The sequence below is a fragment of the Corvus hawaiiensis genome, chromosome 4 (genome assembly GCF_020740725.1).
Source record: "Corvus hawaiiensis isolate bCorHaw1 chromosome 4, bCorHaw1.pri.cur, whole genome shotgun sequence".
Taxonomy (NCBI): domain Eukaryota; kingdom Metazoa; phylum Chordata; class Aves; order Passeriformes; family Corvidae; genus Corvus; species Corvus hawaiiensis.
The window spans coordinates 14936139-14958689 of record NC_063216.1 but is presented as its reverse complement, the minus strand read 5'-3'; the positions used below and the strand labels follow the sequence as shown (position 1 = coordinate 14958689).

The 22551-nt window shown below is 37.8% G+C and overlaps 1 protein-coding gene across 4 annotated transcripts in view; it reads right to left on the bottom strand.

Moving 5' to 3' along the window:
• Nucleotides 1–22551, bottom strand: part of CCDC91 (coiled-coil domain containing 91) — a 117351-nt gene that overhangs the window by 62613 nt on the left and 32187 nt on the right. For all 4 annotated transcript variants that reach the window (XM_048301330.1, XM_048301328.1, XM_048301329.1 and 1 more), the window contains 3 exons: nucleotides 22229–22396; nucleotides 20018–20122; nucleotides 1232–1309 (listed from right to left, as the gene is read on the bottom strand). In XM_048301330.1, the coding sequence (XP_048157287.1) occupies nucleotides 1232–1309; nucleotides 20018–20122; nucleotides 22229–22396 (351 nt within the window). The remainder of the gene's footprint in view (nucleotides 1–1231; nucleotides 1310–20017; nucleotides 20123–22228; nucleotides 22397–22551) is intronic.

Below are 22551 nucleotides of genomic sequence, written 5' to 3'. Positions count from 1 at the left end.
ACACACTCCAAAGAACACTCCCATTTGAGAACTTCTATGGCAAAGGGGTCCTCAAAGAAGTAAGGGAAGAGAAGCACAATAATTCTCCCCCAGAAGTGAAATGAGGGGGTCATGGAGAAGTGGGACACCACCAGTGGCCATGTTTCAGTTTTCTCAGGAATGGAAACTTTTGAAACTTTTTTCTGGATAGGTTCCCTTCAGATGAAATTAATAAAATTCATATTGATGGAGACAGGCATATTTCTACAGAGAGCCAGTTTCAATATTAGCTAGAACACTACTAACAGTTGTTAGGAAAATTATTAAAAGGCTTTTGTATTATCATAGAATCATTAAGGTTGGAAAAGACCTCTAAAATCATCGAGTCTCACCCCTAACCCAGCACTTCCAAGCCCACCATTAAATCTTCCTGCCCTCCATGCCAGATTATACTTTGTTTACGAATTACTGCTACCAAACAGTTAAAATTTGAAATTCCCCTTCACTAACTACATGGTCAGATTTGTGTTCCCAGTTTGCAGATGCCTACCAGGTCTTAAGTTTCCCTTTTCATTTTCAAAACCAGCCTTCATTTACATTTCCCATTATCAGTTTTCCTCCTGCCAGATCTGTTTTAAGCCTACTTAGAATTCTTAGCTTTACCTGCTCCTCCTAACTTGATTCAGTTTTTGTCCTTTGTGCGTTTCTTACTCAATAGTTTCCATAACAGAACAAAAGACACAGATTTATGCTCCATGGTAACATCCAGTTCTTTCATCTTACAAGCAGACAGGAACTAAAGCAGCATAGAAGAAGAACTACAGATTCAGCTTTATTTCATCCATAACTCCCTCCCTTAGTGTTGATAAAAACCTGCTGAACTGGTCTGTGATGCTGCTTTCCTACAAGTGCAGCTCTGGAGACTGAAGAGGTCCAAAACGTGGATTTGTGATAAACAATCCAACCCAAAGTTTACCACAACTGACTGAGAATTTTGGGTTTCTTCTGGTTTTAAGTTTCCTTACTGAAAATGGCTAACCAACTTTATCTGAAGTTTTCCAAAGTGCAGGCTGGGAAAACATGTCATGCAAAATTTCAGACCAAACAATCTAAATTGAAAACAGAAAAGACAGTGAGAGAGGTCGAGCAATCAGCACAAGCAGTACTAATAATTGTGCACTGCAGGCAGTCATCCTATTCACTATTACAATAACACCATTTGGAAATTTTGTTAGCTTGGCAACTCAATTACCTTGAATTCTTCAACAATAATAGTTAAGGCTTCATGTCCAGCTTTTCTCATGTCTTCTAATTCCTGCTTATGCTTTTCCTGTACAAAAATATGGAAAAGATTATATACAACATTAGCACCCGACATAACACAATTTTGATTAGGAGAATAAATACCAATTATTCTCCTCAGTTTTGGTGTCTTTCATGAAGAAACGTACACAGCTTGATCCTTTAGATATTATATATATATATATATAGGTATATATATGCTAAATTCAAGTAGGTCCCAGTATTAAACTTATTTTTATTTCTTAATTTTACTTTATAGACCCCAGATGATTCTAAATGGTTCTCCAAATTTTGTTTTTAGAACTTTCTTTGTTTCTTGGTATACCTGTGGATGGCAGGACTTCCAAATCACCCTCTTAGTGAATATTATTTACTGCCTCTACCAATGAGAATGTTGAGATGAAGTAGTATCAGATTCCATTTCCTCAGAAATGCACACCTTTCTCCTACTTATTATGTAGCTCCTCTTTTATCTTTTGTTTTATTCTAAAGATTCCCAGGAAAGTCTTCTTGCAAAAGAAATCCTGAATATATTTTTCAAACAAAGCTGCATCATTCGCTTTTTATTTTCTGCACAGTTATTATGTAAAAGGAACCTGGACAGAAACATTCTGGCATTTTTTCCTTTATCTAACAGTTTGCTAAGTCTGCAACGTGAACACCTTGCTGGATTCTCATCAGCATTTCCCGCTATCAATGAGCAGCACCACTTCTTCCAATCACCACTTAGTAAGAAGATGAAAAACATCCCCTCCCGCCTTATTCTTTGCTTCAGGGTCTGTTCTGGTACCAGTGCATATGGCAGGACGTAGTTGCTTTAAATCACAGTGGATTTAAATCATCTTTGGATTTTCTTGGTGCAGAAAGCAGAAACACATTAATCACAAATGTTACTGGGCAGTGATCATAGGACAAAACCATACACAACTTACAGTGTATAATTTTTGCTTTTTGGGTCAAAAAAGAGTTGAATTTAATTAATACAATTCTATGTTTCCTAAGACCTGTGTGTTTGGAATAAGCAAAACCTAGTGTCTAACAAAGCATATTCAATTCTGTTGTGTAACAACATGTAACACCGTTAAAATTAATTAATCAGTCTGTGACTATATTTACCAAGAGGTTTCTGCTCTGTCATTTGATTCCCTTCTCCTGAAAGGGTCATCTTAGCAAAAAGTGGGAAACTACAGCTACACAATCCTTTTATCCCTGGCTCAAATATAATGAGACATTCAGATTTTCTTTAATAAAACTGTGGGCTTTTGTGAAACCCTGCAAGAACAACTGCTAAGTAGCAGAAGAACTGAAGATGGAAATATTTTGATGTGTAAATAAACTACTACATCAGACAACAATACACAACGTGGGTACATCAGTTTAATCCCACTGTGGTGCAACCATGTATCACTGACATCACAAATAATTCAAACTCTGATATTGTACAGGTTAAAAAACCCCAGTTCTTTTGACTGAGGACGTAAGACATCCCATTCTGGTAGAAAGCACAGTGCCTCTCACTCGCATTACCAGGCAAAGCAAAACACAGAGCAAAAAATGCACTCTGTCCCCTTACAATAAATTCCTCAAGTTTTTCAGAACCAGTGACTTGTTGAAGGTCATGTCCTAATTGGGAACTGGTAACACAAGATGAAGCACTGACACCAACGCATTCCTGTAACACCAGTTAGGAGTCTTTTATTCCTGTAGGAAATGTTCAAGGCAGTTATATGAATTGCTGCTGACTGCCTATCTTCTGTAAGGCTGTGGTACCTTCAGAGGCAGCTGCAAGTCTGAACCAGAAAGTAATGCACTCTCTTCCCTCCTCATTTCTGTACTCATGCAAGAAGGGAAACTATAGTTCCCTGCAGGTAACTGAAGTAGAAGACAAATTTCAAATTATGCAGCTTTGCTTTACACAATTACATCATTAAAACTCTTCATACTGGACTCCATTGCACTGAGATTTTCATCTCTGTAAAATCAACTCTTCTCTCTTTCAGAGCATCATTCAAAAAAATTATAGATAACATCTAGCACTTAAGTTCTTATTTGAAGACATACATATTTCCTTCAATTCACCCAAGCACAGGAAAAAATAGTAATACTCAATGCAACAGAACTAAATCAATGAGAAATTGAGGTAAATATGATGAGAACCAGTCCATAATGGCTAATTAATATACACACTAGAGTGTGCTATTGTGTATAAAATACAGATTGGTCACTATTTCTGTTCATGTGAAATAAGAATGTGAGCTCTATAGAACTAAGACACAGGAGCATCTCCAGGTCTCTAACAAAGCAAATATTTTCACTTTAGTCCTATCATCAACATCCTAGTGAAAGATACAGCTATGAACCTAAAGATAAGGACAAATATAGGGAGGAGAGAAAGATTTCAGATTTCCCGAGATAACCAAAACCCCCACATTACACACAGCCTTAAGCTCACCACAGGAACCAAGGAGACACTGTGATTTATTTCATACAAGTAAATATCATTTGTACCTGGAGCATAACAATGGAAGGTGAATAATGAAGTGAGGTAGCAAACAAACTTTCACAAGCAACTGCCTAACATCGTGGTGGTGAGGACATTTCCTGCTGAGTTAGAACCGAGTTGAGCCAGAGTTGAGTGAGTGTGAACAGACCAGCCCGCTGGGAGTATTATGACTGATTAAATGTGAAAAACTATGCAAAGGAAATAGTAGGGAAGAGCCTGAACATGCTCCAAACCGAAACATAACTACAGTTCCCATAACACTCTCCGAGCATTTGCAGTGTATAACAGGGATCTCTACCCTGTCACATTAGGACATTAATATTTTGTGAAGAACAATTATAATTTGTATCTGCTCTTTTTTTCCCTACAGGGTGTGCATACAGAGACTCTCCACTGAAGAGGACATTAAACAATAAAAAGAAGTGCTGAAGCTAACGTGTTGTTAGTATGTAAATAGCACCTACAAATGGCTCAGAAAGCCTCTCTGGCTGCCTTGAGGTTTTTAAAATATTACACAGACATTTACTTCTTTGGGATAAAGCTACAAACGTGCCAGGGCAACTTATGTCCTGGATGCTTTCCTACTTCCCCACATAATCTAAAGGGTGGGACATGATAGCAAGAGGAAGCAAGGAAGAAGGAGCGAACAGGAGAACAATTCCAGGGAAGCTGAGAAGAGAACGCTTCCATTAAACAACATAGTAAGCATGAAAGGAATTCTGAGCTTCATTAGGATATTTTCATGTCTCTTATCTCAAAAGCATCAGTCTTCAGATCAAATTAAATTCCACCATGGTCCATGAAGAACAAACTATTAATATGGAAAGGGTTGCCAGCTGTCATCAATGGCTACTGATACTGAAGCCAGTTGTAACACCCAACACAACTTTATATAGCACACGTATTTAAAAATGTATCAGCATTTATGAAGTTCTTTACTGTAGTACACTTCATGATATATATAGCTATGTATGAAAAAACTACACTAGGAGAGTTTTCCTTCTTTCTGTAGATAGGAGACTGACCTCCACACTGCAAGGGTCTGGAAAAAGGATGGCTTAGGGAAAGAGGATCATGTTAGGAAATACTTAGGCAAGCTGGACACAATTAAGTCCGTGATGCCTGACAGGAGGAACCCACAAGTGCTGAGGGAGCTGGCAGATGTAATTGTGAGGCTCTGCTCAATAGCTGTGGACTGATCACAATGACCTGGAGAAGTGTCTGAGAACTGGAGGTAGTAAATGTCATTCCTGTCTTCAAGAAATGATAAGAAACCACAAGGAGCTACACGTTGGGCAGTGGGAAGTACCTGGGAAGGAGATTGTGCTGTTTTTTCCTGGGACAGAGTGAATTTTTTCACAGTAGGGAGCTACATTTTGGATTTCTACTGAAATAAGCATTAGTAACTCATGGATATTTTAGTTACTGGTGGCCTTTGACACTTTTCTAAAATCCTCATTGGAGAAGCTGCCTAAGTGTGGTCAGGAGAAGCTGAAAGTGAGGCGGATTGAAAATTGGCTGAACTGGCACGCCCAAAAGGTGGCAGTCTGTCCCAGTGGACAAGAATTTGAACATGAGGCCAGCAATCCCAGACTGCATAAGGCTAAATAGTGCCCCCAGGTCACGAGAGGTGATCCTACCCCTCTACTCAGCACTATCAGGGCCATTCCTGGAGTACTGAGTCCAGTAGAAAAAAACAGATGGACATACTGGAGAGAGACCAGCAAAGGGACACAAAGATAATGATGGGTTGGGACCATTCTTCACACGAAGAGAGACTGAGAGAGCTGTGACTGTTTAGTCTGGAGAAGGCTCGGGGGGGTCCTATCAATGCATATAAAGACCTGAAGGAATGGTACAAAAAGAGCAGTCAGGTTCTGCAGTGGGCTGCCCACGGAGGTCGGTGGAGTCACTGTCCCTGGAGGTGTTTGAAGAAAGACTGGATGTGGCACTCAATTTAATTGATAAGGTGGTGCTAGGTCATAGGTTGGACTTGATAATTTCCAAGCTCTTTTCCAACCTAGTTGATTCTGTAATTGTATTTACCAAGTCCTAATACACTAGGTATTATTCCTGAGGCTACTTGGTTTTTCTCAAAACTTTTCCACAGAAAGTACTAAAAGAGATCCTACAAAGCAAACAGCGCAGTGCTGCATATTTATCACAGGTGAGCCCTTCCAAAGGACCCGCTGCCTACAGCTCACTACAGTATATATGTTGTTTCCTAATATTTATTCTGGATACAGTCTTTTATTACCAGTCTCAAACATATGAATCTTCATATGTCAAAACAAATAGTAACCAAACCCACAATTTATATCAACAAAACTGTAACTAGAGATACCTTATGTGCCAAAAATTGGTAACATTTCCATCTGTAGCTCTGTTAACCTTTGAGAAATAATCAACATATGCTTTAGAAATAGAACTAATTGAAGGAATGTATATTGAATTTTCATAGAGTTGTATTATTCGTAACACATAATGATGTTCACAGCACATTCCTAGAGGATACCTTCAGTCTTTTCATGGACGTTTAAAAACCCAAGACGACTACAAAGAAACTTGACACTCAGTCAAGTAGCTTCAAAAGCATGCAGGAATAAATTTCACTTAAGCATGAATAAAAACTTTCCAAACTTCTAGAAAATATAAAATAAGAACTCATAGCATCATTGTATGCAAATGCTCTAATAATTTTTTGTTGAGCTGTAAGATTAACATATCTTTGAAATTTTTCCAATGTAATAAGAAACCTAGTCTTCTTCCCTGTTTTTGCAATATAGAAAATAAGTTTCATTATAACATAAGCAATCCTACTCAGCACAAAATTAACAGAAAGAAAAGTTACATCTTTACATTTAAATGTCCTTTTCATTTTCAGCATGTGAACTATTTTCTTTGGCTGCCTCTTGAATTAAAACTTGGGGAGCAAACCATGGTGATATGCTTATCTCTTCTTTCAATCTTAACTCCTTTTCTGAATTGTAAATACATTTTGGAAGACTAACAGCATTCCAAAGCAGACATACTATATGAAACCTAGCTGATCAACAGCTGATTTTCCCATCAAAGTACAAGCAAAGCATCTTCAACACAAATTGTTGCCATGCTCATTCTGGGCTACAAATGCATTTTTGTTTGTTGGTTTCCTGAAGACAAGTGATGATATGCAAGTTGAACAAAACTCACTGGGCAACCAGAGACACAAGTATCCATCTTTGCATCAAGTTGCTGTATTTGTTTCATAAGAAAATTGACAAGAATTTAGATCAGAAAATAGAATAATCAGCAGCCTGGGAAATTTAGCATCAAATCAAAGAGGTTGGGATAAAGTAAATACCAAGAAAAACAGGCACTGAAGAAGATGACAACACAGCTTTTTAAAGACTTTCTTAGCTGAAGATCTGCATGAAAAGCTTCTCTTGACCTTGTTGTTCCAGAGAAAAGAGGGATATGAAATAAAATCAAACACTCGTCAGTTAGACCATCTTGCCCAAAGCAGAACACAGACATCATCTGCAACTGAACTCCCATTTTCCTGCATCAGAGAACTGCTACCAGGCTGTAAACTTGAAGATTAACTTGTTGGTTGTTTTACTTCCTTAAAAAGTTGTAAATAGTCTAAGCATGAAGGGGAAAAAAAAATCCAAAGAGATAGAAGTTACACCTTTTCCAGAGAAAACAACTATATAAAGGAAACAGGAGAAATAACTACTGCTTGCTTATTTTAAGATACTGCTATGGATTCTGCAAGAAAGGGATTTTTGCCTAACCTCAGAAAAATTCAAGCTGGAAGGAAGCATCTCCCACAGTCCAGAAAGAGGTACCCAAATCACAGATAGACAGATTTTATAAGAAGTCCTTCTCACTTCCAGTGTCTCTTAGGGAGCTGGTAATGCAGCTCCACATTCTGAACGACTCTATTTTGCTTCCTGTGAAACCTCACACTGAACATGGATAGGTTTCATAGTACAAGCTCCTATTTTAACATGGCAGATATATTTAAAACCACCAAAAATGTTATATTCCATACAACAGTGATTTAAGTTTACAGTAACTGATACTTTGACTAGTTTACCATTTCAAATACTGCATTAATCAGATTTTTGGTTCAGGCATTCCTGACCCTGCCCTTAATTGGCAATGAGGTAGGCCAGATTGGAGTAAAATATTCCAAATAATTCAGCCTGGGGAATATCCCCTGGATTGGAGTTATAACTTTAGTGACTGGGAGTAGGCTATTTATTTTTCTCAGTTTATGACCAAAGTATTAAATCACAAAATCACACAATCATTCAGGTTGGAAGGAACCTCTGGAGGTCATCTAGCTTAACCTCCTGCTGAAAGCAAGATCAACACTGAATTCAAACCAGATTGTTCAGATCCTTGTTCAGTGAGATCTTGAAAAACTCTGAAGATGGGGATTTCACAACCTCTCTGGCTAAGACATCTCAATGCTTATCTTCATCATAGAACACTTTTTTCCTTATAGCAAGTTACAACTTCCCATGTTTTAATCTATCACCATTTCCTGCTACATATCTCTGCAGAACCTGCCTAGCTCCATTTTTCTGACAACTTTGTAGGTATTGGCCATCTGCTATTAGGTTTCCTCTAAGCTTTTTCTTCTCCAGATTCAATCAGCGTACACTGCATTCCTCTCATCCACAGTCTAGGAGCTTCATCACAGAAGGCAATCAGGTTGGTCAGGCATAATTTGTCTTTAGGTAAATCCATGTTGGCTGTTCCCAATCACCTTGTTCACGTGCCCAGAAACAGCTGCCAAGAGCACCTACGTCATGATATTCTCAAAGACCAAAAGGCTGGCATGCCTGGATCCATCCCTCCATCCATCCTCCTTCTTGTCTCTTTCCAATAATCAGCGGCTTCCCCCAGTCTCTGAGTTGATGCAGAACTCTCTCATAGCAACAGCCAACTCTCTCATCACTCCTGAGCTCTGTGGTCTGAAGCTGCTTGTTTTTACAAATGACACCTCTTTTCTCCTGTTCCTTTGTGCTGAACTGGTGAAGGTCTGGCCCTGCTTGCTTCCCAGACGCCGTGCATTTGTATGTGCACGTTTGGCATGGGTCCCCAGAATCCAGTCAATTGTTGTGTTGGTTGATACATGAGGGCCTGCTTCGGGTTATTTCTTTCACCACCTCCCACCTCTGAGGTGACTAAACCCCCACTTTTTACAAGTGTTAAACTCACACATAGGAGGAGAAAGAAAGTCTTGCTTTGCTCTTTTTCAAGCAACACATAAGATGGACAAATCAAGATGACAGTATTTAATTCTCAAGAATGTGTTTAAGAACTTGGGCTTGATTAGCAAAGATGATGACAAAATCCTGACACCATCAAATTGCCTGACATCAATGAAGTTCCAGTTCTACAGTATTTGTAGCAAACAAACAACACCCAGACCTCTGCCACAAAACCCTCTTATACTTTGGAGCCTAGATATGAACCTGGGCATCTAAAGAGCAATCCAATGTGAAAACTATAACATGCATTTATTAGTTTCTCTATTTCACTTACTGTGAAACACTGATGGTACTGAACTAACAGCAAAACTAGTTACTCCAGAGGAGAAAAGTTAAGTTTGAGGACATGGGGTAGGCAGAAAATCTAACCAATCTCTTTAAAAAAATGATAAATTTAGCCTACTCTCTTCCTCAAAGCAAAGCAGTCTCATTAAAATCACCAAACCAAAGTCAAAATCAACTTCTTCTTTTTTTTTTTTTTTTTTTGCCAAAAAACATCAGATGTAACATTCTGATAGAGTCAGCAATGATTGATACCACCCTAAGTTACTTAGAGGAAACTAAAAGCTATGTTGGGTTTAAACTGGTTTTTGGTGTTTTGGGTTTTTTTTAATCAAACTGTGATTTGAAAAAAACAGACCTATTAAATTTTAAAAATTACAGATCGTTAAGCTATGTCATCTAATCTAATTTTAAAATGTATTACTATTGACCACAAAAAGCAAATGGATTCATACATACAGATAAATATTCAGAATTCTAAAGTTACAGTGAAAACAACAAAAATAGACATATACCTGTGCTTTTCAAAATACAGCCTAAGAGTAACACAACTCAAGATTCTTGACACTTTTATACACTCTATTTACTTCTTGATCATGATGATATCAACACTTAAACAAAATTGAAAGAAATATTTTCTGACAGATGCATAAATTTGAGGGAGGGACTGACCTTCCCATTACTGTATCTTATACTCATTCACTCCAGATCTATTCCATGTTGCCATTTCATCATTTCTAGAACACCCCTCACTTTCTTCTTCCCCTCACTCTCTCCTTCCCTCCAAGGATGTTAAAACCACAATTCTCATATTTGAATTTTTTATTTTTAACAACAGTAATTCCACAGCTCCCTCTTTAATCTATTCAATATGCTGCAGTTAAAAACAAAAAAGCAATCTTCCTCCTTCCCCCCTAAAAAAAACCCCAAACCAAAAAACCCCACCAAATATCCCACAGCAGAAAAAACCTTTCCCCTCCAGTAAGAACCCTGTTGTTGCTGAAAGAATGAGAGGGAGAAGCAGAGGGATTCTAATTTGGACACAAATATCGTTTCCTCTAACTCTACAAACCCAGACCATACAAACACCACTCCTTTCAAAGTTCCTCGGTTCCTTTCTCCAAGCCAGCTGGCAAGGAGACAAAAACAAGCTCACTCTTCCTTTGTTGTATGTGAGAAATTAAAATGTAAATACGTTTTAAAGGCCATAGCATTAGGACTGAATTTGACAGAAAGCTTGAGCTGTGTTTTAGCTTGGTTTGAAATTTCTTGGTATTTTACACTACATCAGACCTCCCACAAATTGGCTTACCCAGATGAGAAAAATCATGATTAAGACACGTTCTTGTTCTGAGCAGCTCCCCTCTTCAGAGGGGCACAAACACAGCTTACAGTAAGGCTCTTGGCTAAAAGTGTTTTCAAAAAGGGAAAGCAAATCCTGCTGGAATATAGCCTTCTCAACTGGATATATGCAGATTTATTAAGCATATGTAAAGGTATTTAAAGGACTGGAGGCCACATTAAAAAACGTAAAGTAGTGCAGCACCAGTTAAAAATACAACATATCAAAAAAAAATGAATAAAAATGTTATTCTTCCTTAAAAAATACTATTGGGCTTCTGCTGTGCAATGGAAGATTCATCAGCTGTGGCAGTGATTGGTACAAGATAAGATAATTTAATTGGTGGTGACAGAATGGGACTGTGTTGAAGGTTGATGAAGTACTGTCACAGGAGTTGCAACATGCCTCGAAGAGCTGCTATTTTTATTTAACAAATAATAATTTCTCAAAAGAATGTGACAGTTAAGACAGACAAACTTGATGTAAGCAGGAGGGAGAGTGCCACTAGACCCACATTCATATGAAACTCTCTAACGAAAATATTATGTGAAATATGAGATATCATCACACTGTTCTTGTGGTCTTCGTTAGCTACAATATCCCCTTTCTTCCTGCATGGGAGATGTCCACTGCATTTTTGCCTAAATTCCATAAAGCCCTGAATAATTTTCCTCAGTTGACAACTGTCACCACATGTATAGTAAATAACAGCATAGGATATCTAAGACCTGCTTAATCTATCTTAAAACACCCCCACTGAATGTGTTAAAGTGACACAGACTTGCAATGTGTCTTCATAAGCAGTGAGTCCAAGTCCCAGGGACTCAGGGAACTCCCCACCAGCCCAGCTGAACGCAGCTGTTTTCCCACTGGGGATTCTGTGCAGGTAACGGAACTCCCAAGGGGCAGAGATGTAATCACACTCCACATGAAACCCTGGAACTGTTCTCTCCACTGACCTTTTCTCAGGCTTTTATTTATTTATTTATTTTATTTTTTGGTGGTTTTTTTACTCTTTTAAACAAAGTATTTCACAAAAGTATTTCACAAAGTGCTTTCACAAAAGCAGGCGTCACACACTATCTGGAACTAGGTTTTAGCTCAGAAAGATGGAAATGGATCTCCTTTTCTGCTTATCACAAACAAGAAGACTCTTCAAGCATTAGAAGTACCTTTCCAGCTATAAATTTTGAATATAAGGGAGGTTCAGAACATTCTCCATTCTTTGTTTCTTATGAGCTCAAACTGTTTTCCTTCAGAGCTTCCCTGAAGTTACCAAGACTTATTACAAATTCTCTGCCTAGCAGGTCAATGGAAACCTGCTTTCCAATGACACTCTCACTTCTTACTTATCTCAAAAGCCAGACTACAAACCCAGCCCTTTGAAAACCTAGCACAGAAACATGGACTGTTCTCCCTACATAAACAGGAAGTACATTAAGCGCAGGCTTACTGGCTGAAATTATTCTTAAAATATATTTTAAAAATTACAATAACTTAAGAAATTCAGAATTTCTCTCAGTCCTTTATTGCAATGCCTTAGATTATTTCCTAAGCATTATTTAGACCTTCATTTTCATAATTTCATTTTTTCATTATGGTACTCACTTCTGGAAATTAATGTTGTTCATCCCAAGCAATGATTTGCCTGAGAATGCTTTAATTTGTAAAGCATATCCAAACCCAAAACACCGTATGTGTTTATCAACACATTCAAGTAATAGGTTTATTTTTAAGGAATTGCATGGAATTGAGAAAATCTGTTTTATCTCAATATCCTCCAGGTTTAAGAACAGATATTCTAGTTTTCATTAGTATCAGCTTTCTTTCAATGATAAAACTTCTGCCAAGAATAGTAAAAAAGTTCTCAGTAGTTTAAGTACATGATTATTTTAAATGTCACATGCTGTTCTGGACCTTTTAAGCCTTTAATGAGGAAAAAACCTTATACAAGTCTCAGCAGCAAAATGTTATTTATTTATTTAAGAGCAGCAACAGTAAAGTAACCAATACTTTATCTCTGGAACTGCTTTCTCAATATCAGGAGTTATATAGAAGTGACCTGCTACACACCTTTGCAGTAGTTTAAAATATTAGTTATTTGCTGACACTTTGCCTGTATATTAACATTTTGGCAGTTTACTCAAGTGAAAAAGTAAAGGCATAACTAATAAGGAAGTTTCCAAGGTAACTGAGAAGGGATGAATAAATTCAACTTTGATATGTAAATCACAAGAGTTTCTTGGCTATGTAATAACTTCCAGTGAGTGAATTAGTTAGATTGGAATACATTTATACAAATAAATTTGCTTAATACTTGGCAAATTATACATTTCACCTGGGTTTAGAAACACAAGTAAACCGTGTTTCAACACCAAGTGTATACTATATACAAATAAAATTTAATACAGATTGAAAAAGTAAATTTAAAGGTATAGCAGGTTAATCAAGCAATAAAAGTTTCAGTAATGTATTAAGGTGCATTCTGCAGTCATTCATAGTTTATTAATGAATTATAAACCAAATAACACGCTTTAACAGCTAAAGGGCAATGAAATTACAATCCTTCAAATTTCTCCTCAAAACATCATCCTGATATTTGCTGTGCATCTTATGCCTCCAAGTGTATAAACAGGAAATACAAATTCTGTTAAAAGTATTGACTAATTGTGGCTAATATTGGCTAAGAGTTACTGTTTTGGTGGTGAGTAATGCTCAAGTACTCACAATAATTACCCGGTCTCAGATGCTTTACTCTGAACACAAACAGGGCTGGAGTGGACCCAGAGACATGGAGATGCTTTGGCACCGTTCCCCACATTTTTTTAAGGGGGTGCACGCCAAGTAACAGATAACTGTCCTGCAAGCATTGCAACATCTCCCTTTCACTGTTAAATCATCTCATCTGGTTCACAGTTCATTAATAAACTATGAATGGCTGCAGATTGCTGAAAATTTTACTGCTCATTAACCTGCTACACCTTTAAATTTACTTTTTCAATCTCTATTAAATTTTATTTATATAACAGATAACTGGCCTTAAGTACTGTCTTAGCAATACAGTAATCTAAGTTCCTTTCTACAAAGGTTTCTTATTAGAGACATTTTGCACATTTTCATTATGCCCTCAAAAATCCACCAAACTACTACTCCTACAAAAGCTAGAAAAACCTTGATGTGAAAACCGTGATGAGACAAGCTTGATGGTAAAGAACTCCAACTGATCAGTGCTAAATATATCTGGGCATTTCACAACCTTCTTAAGTAGAATTTCCATGTGAAGTAGGAAAAAAAGAAAAAGATTAATCCCTCTGAACACACTTGCTGTGAATGTGCCAATGAGGATGTGCAGTAGCTGTCACAGACTTGTGACACACTGAACATAAATCAGTGAATGCACTCAAATAAATCCAGGATGCACTGGCATAAAACAGATCAGGACACGTACAAAGAAGAGAAGACACAAAACTCGATTTAAAAAAACCTTCTTTGCTAATAGCTACCTGCACACTAAGATAATGAAAGTTATTTAAAAGTTATTTGAATACTTTTACAATCAGGGAGCCAAAGGAGGCACACAAGTGTAAAAAAAATAAATGCTTGGCATGCCCTGTGACTGTAACTGAATATCAGATTATAAGGCAAGTCAGGCATCCCAAAGCTGTTAAACAACAGCACAACAGCATAAGAGAAGTATATTTTAAAAACAAAATTAGAATGCTTAGTCTTGCATCCGGTCCTCCAATTAATAATTCTGAAACAAGACAACAAAACAATTAAGAAAAGAAAAATCGAAGTTTAAAAGGAAAACATAAGGCAAAAGAGCAGAATCTTTTCATAATAGAAACAAAAAGTTATTTTTCCTCGTGGATGGAAAAATAATTTAGAGGAAAGAAGACATCAAAACTGGGGGGAGAGGGGGAAACAGGCCAAAATGTAAACAGCTCTGAAATTATTAATAAATAAAGACTTTGAATAAAAATGAGTGTCTGAAAGAAGAGTACAGAGAGTAACATTAAAAAAAATTAAAGGTGAATAAATAAACGTGAGGTATCTGGCACTCACTTGAAAAAGAGGTGGGCAAGGGATTGTTGCCATACCCATAAATACCTTTAGCAGTTCAGCAAAAAGATGCACTGCTATCTGTTAAAGTGTCTTTTCTGAAATTCCCCTTTTTTTCCGTGTTCCACAATTTTAAACCCTGCTGTGACCCGTGAAATTTCCTGGAATCTCATTTATAAATTTGTTTGCAGGTACAGTACATAAACTTTTTTTTCACACCTATTTTTTTTGTTATTAACATTCTGTCTCCTCTATGTCTGCACCTAAAACCAACCTAAATATTTTCTTAGAAGATGGTGTTTAACAGGATGTAAGTCATATATTAGTTTTGTAAGAAAACATACATTTTCTAGTACTCCAGCCATAAAAACCACCTACCTCCAAGACCTGTTTCCAACCTCCTGCAGAACACCTTTTCCACGATCATAAATGCACTCTCCTGGAAGGAGAGACCAGGAAGGCGATGACAGGATGTCAACTCCTGTGTGAGGGAGGAGCTGGAATGTGTGGAGCTTTGTTTTGGGGTAGGGGATCAGTGAAGGATTTGAGGGTCGGGATTAGCAGGCAGGCCAGCCAAGTGGGAATTTCTGCACCAGACAGTCTCCAGTGGGATGAGGCAGGTGAGACCGCCTCCAAACAACAAGAGGGAGTCTCAATTCACAGGTACTCATGTGATTCCTCACGAGGGACGTTACCACGCCCAGAATTTGCCGGCGGGACAATGCAGCAATCCAGGAGATTCCTGGGGCACACGGATAACAACCCCTGTAACACAGGCAGCTGAGGAACAATCCATGAGGCACCCTGTAGGACCTGAGCCTTAGAAACATAGAAGGACTCTTTGGGGATGTGGAGATCTGCCCTGACTGCAGTGACCATGAGATGGTGAGTTCAGGAGAGGGGCAAAAACAAGGATCACAACGTTGGACTTCAGGGAAGATGGCTTTGGCCTCTTTGGGATCTGCCAGGGACATGGGACACAACCCTAAAGAGAAGGCCCCAAAAGAGCTGGTCCTTACTCAAGGATTATCTACTCCAAACTCAAGAACGGTCCATAGGGACCAGCAGGAAATCGAGCATAGGCAACAGGAGGCCTGCGTGGATGAACATCACTAAACTCTGACATAAAAAGGAAGTGGAAGCACTATCTTCAAAAACAAGGAGACATACACAACCAAATATGCATCCTGGTTTACATGAATTTGTGTGATATATGGGTCTAATACATAAAAACCTCCAAAAAACTAGGTAATATTAATCAGAATCAAAATAAAGTCATCCCTCAGAGTTAAGAGGGAACAAAGTAGCCCAAAATGTCAGGTTTTTTTTCCTATCTTTATATGACTGCATTTAAAACCTTTTCCTCATAATTTGAAGCTGTATAATTTAAATGTGACATTTGTACAGGTACTCAAATGAAAAATTCCCCAAAATATCAACAGCTACAGAAAGAAATAAATGAAACAACATCTAACACCAGCAATGATTGTACTTAGGTTATTGTTACCTTTAATCCCAGCTAGGTGTTACTGCAAGACCAAGTGAACTTCCTTTGGATCATTCTGTACTGTTCTGTCAAAGTTTTATTCAGGATAATCTTCCTCTCTCCTGCCTTTCTAAACACCATTCAAACAAGGAGCCTATCTGACCCGCTTTTTTACACACAAAAATGTTATTTAAAGTGAAGTCACACTACTAACCAATTCATTTCCAATCATGATTCTTCGCAAAAACAGTAATACTGCTAAATAAAATAAGCATATTAAAGTCCCTCTTTCAATAAATTTTTTTAAGATGTTCCCTAAAGAAAGGTGAAACCAAAAAAAATGGTTTCCAAAAGAAAAAATTGTTGGTGTTTTCAAAGCAACTACAGATTTATTAAGTTGGAAGAACACAAGTCAGTTGTCAAAAGATAAAAAAGGAGTTTATTTCAAAAAGAAGGGTCACACCACAGCAACTATATTGATCTTTACTAAAACAGCCTGCTTAACTTCCAGAAAGAGATGATGATGGGAAAAAACGTGTATAACCGCAACTAGAATTTTCCAGCGGCAATGCAGCATTTCTTCAAATGTGACTGTGGTAAATCAAAGAAATAGCAGAGAAAAGTATGATCCAGTTCTTAGTGAATCATCAAAACCAGTTGTCTGTAGATAGACCAAACATCAGGAGCCTTATCAGCTAAACAATCTGTCCGAAGAATTAAGTTCCTGCTCAGAGCAGCTGAAACCACACATTATTTTCTCTTCTCAAATTAAGTGCTCCCTCACTGATTTGCAAACGAGAGAACATCACCTACTAAACAAGAAAGCTCATTTTGCTATTGATGGTTCTGACTGTATTAAAAATTGGAATTTGGTAGTTTTAAAATGCAGCCTTTGCTTTTTTCAACAACATACTTTAATGTGGCTACCACCAGATTTTAGATTTCCAGGATTAAAGTGACCACTAAATCTGCATTATCATCAAAACCTTGTATGACCTACTAGCCCCAAATGACTTTAAAATATGTAGCAACTCACACCTAAGGAAGAGCTGAAGTGTTAATTGAGATGAATAGATGTGATCAAAAAAGGGAAAAATACAAGACTGACATACCAACCAAGAAAATATAAAAATCAGACACATTTGCACCTGTTTCTCTTCTGTCTAAAATAAACAAGGAATTATAAGGCTAAGACTGCAACTTTATGGCTGCAACACTGCACACAAGTCAAACCCCCTAAAGTTACACTTCCCATAGCAATTTTAACTCAGTTCCAATTTGCAAGTAAAGAAGTTAGAAATACACTATATTATTCTGCCTCTTAAATACTACAAACACCGAAGCAGGAATGTGGGAATCATAACTCTAATTTTATAAGCTTACATGAATTCATGATCTCAAAGAGACCATTGCATTAAATATCCAAACAACTCTATAATACTAGCTAATAGCAATTTGTTTATTCTATTTATGAACCCACTGCTGCCCCTTTACTGTCTCTGGTTGTTGCAGTTACATATGGAAACAATGTTAAGAATGCAAAAATACTACACAGTCTGTTCAATCTTGATTTTTTTTAAAGCTGATTTTATTTAGATGAAACAGAGAATCTTTTACCTTTTGGTTTTACACAAGTATAAATGTGGCAACACTGTTGTCATCCATTGGTTAAATATTAACACTGTAACAGATTTGGAACCCTGCCTCCCATGCTGAGGAATTGTGATTATCACTAGCCTTCAATTATTCAATTTTCAGAACTACCAAATTCAGTTTAAGGCTTTTTTCACACCCATGATGAAGAAAGTTTGTGACTAGTCGAGCACATGACTTCCTTCATTAGCCCCAACTCAGAGAAAACATCTTTATGTTCCTACTTTGCCTTTCAAAGTATTTTTTTCTGTATCAAAAAACCTAAAGCATATTTTATTGATCCAATTTTGTGAGAACAAAACTGTGGTAACATACCTGTCACCCTTAAATGAGGCAGAAATCAATAGGAAATGATATAAAAAAAAAAAAAATAGATTACTGACTTAGTTGACAAAGATTTATGAAATCTTCTCTCAGAACTAAGCACAGTAACTTCTCCAGAAAAGAAAATGGTCTTCACCTTGCTAAAAATCTGATTAAGTGACTGGATTTGTTATATCTAGAGCAGCTTCTGAGAACTCCCTGTCACAAGTGCCAGAAGTCAGTTAATTAGTAAATATAAAGGTGCATGAAACAATGCATGTTCATGTAAAAAGCAGTTAGAAAAGTCTCCTGAGGCATTGGTTTTATACATTTTACTCAAACATTAACACAGCAATTTCATTTTAAAGGAATTAAGTCAACGCACACCTACAGCTTTGGAAGCCGGCATCGGTTCCATTGGAAACCTTATCCTGAGAGTTCCCAAAGCTGCGCCAGAGTCACCAATGCAGTCTGCTTTAAAGCTTTGCAGGTCAACAGCACTAATAACCAGCTGCTTCTACTGGAAAAGGCAGAGCCAGTGGGACAGACATCTGTCCTCGGGAGCTGCCAGGTCTGCTCAGTGTGTGGCCACAGGTGGTGACCCTCATGTTACAGGAGCCAGAGGAGAAAGACAAAAGAAACTAAAAGCTGTAGTAACAGAAGGCATCCACAATTCAAGTCTCATGAAAGTTAATTTTAACAGGCAGCTCTTAGAAGCATGGATCACTTTCCCTCTCTGGTTGGATTCTGGCTGTACCCAGAAGAGAACAAGAGGAAGCACATGAGCATTTCTACAAAGTAAGTTAAAGGTTATGACCCTTTTATTGTCATTTTTGAAAACTGAAGTACCTGAATCAAAGAGCTTTGATACAGACTGGTACTTGCAAACCTCAGTAGCATTTCCACTATTCAAATGCTTCTGCTTGAAGAACACTGTGAAAGTATTAACAACATAAAAGCCACCCATTCTATTGTTTAGGACAACCAATAACTTTAATCACTATGGGACTCCATAAATCAGGAGGGTTTTAAGTTAAACTTCCTTGTATATCATGGTTAAGCAAACATTTATTTCACTGAGTAAAGTGTTACACACAAAAACGAAAAAGCAGTATTAGATAATTGTATTACTGTAAATTCCAGAATGTACTGCTGTCAGGAATTCAAAACAAATTATTACAGCAACCATTAAGCACAAATGGGAAACAATACAATAGCTATTAAAGATCATCCACAGCAGCAAAAAAATTAAGTGAAGCTGAGTTACAGACACAAATTTCTGAAATGCTGAAATACAGTTTGCTGTGCTCTAACACTAGAAGATGACCAAAAACTTCAATGAAAATTGTCTCTGGGATGTGAAACTTTACACATTTATTTAATGAATGATGTTAACTTTTACAATGGAAGCAATTCTAATTCCACTGTCTATCATCTAGTTACACTGTACAGATTTTTATTATGCACTATGAATTATTCCATATTGATGTTAGGTAAGACAGCACAAGTAACTGGCCACAGCACTCTAGAACACACTAAGTCATGCTGTTAAAACACAACTACTGTGCTAAGTGGTTTTCTTTTCATCTGTTTTTTGAAATAGATCCTAACAAGGAAGAGTGATCTGAGTTACAAAAATGTAGTTAGGCAAGTGGGATATTAAACTTACATTCCTGATGACATCAAATATCAGGCTCTGATCTAAAAATCTTAGAAATTCTTTAAATTCAAAGGCTTTGGAGCAGGCCCATAGATGCTTAAAAGAATATTTGTTGGACATAAATACACTCTATACAAAACCCTCCTGAAAAACAAAGATAGAACAAGAAAGAAATTACCTGGAGTGTCTTGTAATGATCTTGATGTGGAAGCACTTTTTCTTTTTTTTCCTTCAAGAAATCCATTTCTAGCACACTATGTTTTTCCAGCAAATATTCCAATTCCTATAAAGTTTGAAAAAAAAAAAACCAACCATGAAATTACAAACATTGGCGAATTGCGGAAGTACAAATTCGGTCAATTATTCGAACTAATCTAATTTCTGAACACTGTGATATTTGCTACCTTAATTATCACAGAGATAAAGGGTTGTGCAAGAAAACTCTGACTGCAGTCTTTAAATTGAGGCAGTATTTTCAAGTGTGAGGTATTTAAAACCCAAAGCATGTCCCATGTATAAGGAATGACCTATGTGAAGTGGCCAAGGTGCACTTAATAACATCCTCTAACTTCTCCTGAATCCTGAAGGGTTCAGGCAGCTGGACCTGTTGTTACAGGTCCCTTCCAACTGGAACTGTTCTATTCTATTCCAATTATTTCCATATTTTTAATATCTTGCTCTGCATTTCTGCACTTGAAAAGCAGCATATTAAATGTACTGTTAGCCAATGTTTTCACTGAGAAGGCAGGAATCCTATAAGACATATGCATGTATACAATGATCTCTGTCTACATCTCCAAAATGAATAAAACCTTAAAATATTCTGGGGTCTCAATGAGAGCCACTCTGGAAGCCTGCCCAACATGAACCAACAGAGAGGAAGGAGAATAACACCACTGACAATAAACTTCAAAATTATTCACTGTACAAAGAGCTAAAGATTTTTATTTTTCCTTAATGCAGCCATTGCTATTGTACATAGCTGCTGGCACCCTTTCAGTTGCTCAAGAACAACTATTTCTCCAAGCCACGCAGGAAGCCAGTATAGAAACAAACGACCTGCCAGGTCACTGTGCAGCTATTCAAACAAAGGCACGACTGAGAGGGTCATGAGGAGGACAGAAAGAGCAGGTTTGCTTAGTTCAACCCTGCCTTTGGACAAAACAGTAAAAATAGTTTGAGAGATTCCACTGTCAAGATAGAAACAGACTGTGGGACACCAACCCAGAGCCTCTCTCAACCTGTCTCCTCTTCCAGCCTGCATTGCTGCTTCCCTTCCAACCTTTCCTTCATACACTTAGCAAAACCAGCCCTCTGCAGACCTCCTTATCCTTGGCTCGAGTTATTCACCCTCATTCTCACTTCCAACAAGTTCTTTGCTCCTTCCACAGCACAACTTGAGGGCTCCCAAGAAACAGTATTAAGAATAACAGAAGTTAAACTCACTCTCCCATGCCTCAGTGACCTTTTGCTAACTCAGATGTGTAACTACAGGCACAGCCCTGCTTGGTGCTCTTATTACACTCAGGTCAGAAGGAATATGAAGAATTTAGCTACCAGAGCTCCTTCCCCACCCCCCAAAAAAAAAAATCAAAACAAAGCCACATGGATCATGCTGAGCAAGTTTGTCTTGGGGTTTTTTTGGTGTTGGGGTTTTGTTGTTTTTTGGGTTTTTTTTTTTTTACCTCTCAGGCTAAAAAAATGGGTTTTTTTCCTGACACTTTAGAAAAATTCAGCCCAAAATAGACATCAGACATAAAAAACCAGTATTCTGGCTAAGTTGAGTGGTATGCCCAGTTCTGGCCAGTCTCTGGAGAGCATTCAGAAAAGGGCAATAGAGATGAGGAAGGGTTTGGAGCACAAATCTGATGAGAAGAGGCTGAGAGAGCAGCAGGGGCTCAGCCTGGAAAAAACAGAGGTTCAAGGGGACCTTATGTCTTGTAGCCAGGTGGGGGTCAGGCTCTGCTCCCAGAGAACAAGGGACAGGACAGGAGGGGAAACGGCCTCAAGCTGTGCCAGGGAAGGTTCAGGTTGGACATCAGGGAGAATTTCCTCATGCAAAGGGTGGTCAGGCATTGGAAGGGGCTGCCCAGGGAGGTGGTGGAGTCTCCATCCCTGGATGTGCCCCTGAAGGGAATGCCTGGATGTGGCACTCAGTGTTCTGTGCTGGTGACAAGGTGGGGATCAGTCACAGGTTGAACTGATGGTCTTGGAAGTCTTTTCCAACCTTCATGATTCTATGATTCTAAATTTGGCCAGTTTCTCAGGAATTCAGCTAATTTCTATGAAAAAAATGAATTTCAAATGTATTCCAAACCTCTGCCAGTTCCACCTATATTTAAATTCTATATGAATGCCAAATGTTTTCCTTCAAAAAAACTATTCATACCTTTTTGATTTTAAATTTTTCTTCTTCAGCACTGCAAAGCTTGATTTCGAGGTTTGCAACAGCTTGTTGAAGGCAGCTCTTGGGTTCATTTGCTCTCTTTGTCTCAGCATCAGCTAAAGTCTTGTCTTCAATTACATTTGAAGAGGCAACTGGAATATCTGCTTGAGCCTAATTCATAGGAGAGAAGTGGAACTGAATCATCTCTCTCAATGCATCAGGGAAACAAATTCTCCTTGGATTAGTCATTCCATGTTTTCATCCAACACACACGGCAAACAGTGGTCACAGAAAAGGAATACGAAGGCTTTGTGCTAAAATAAGTA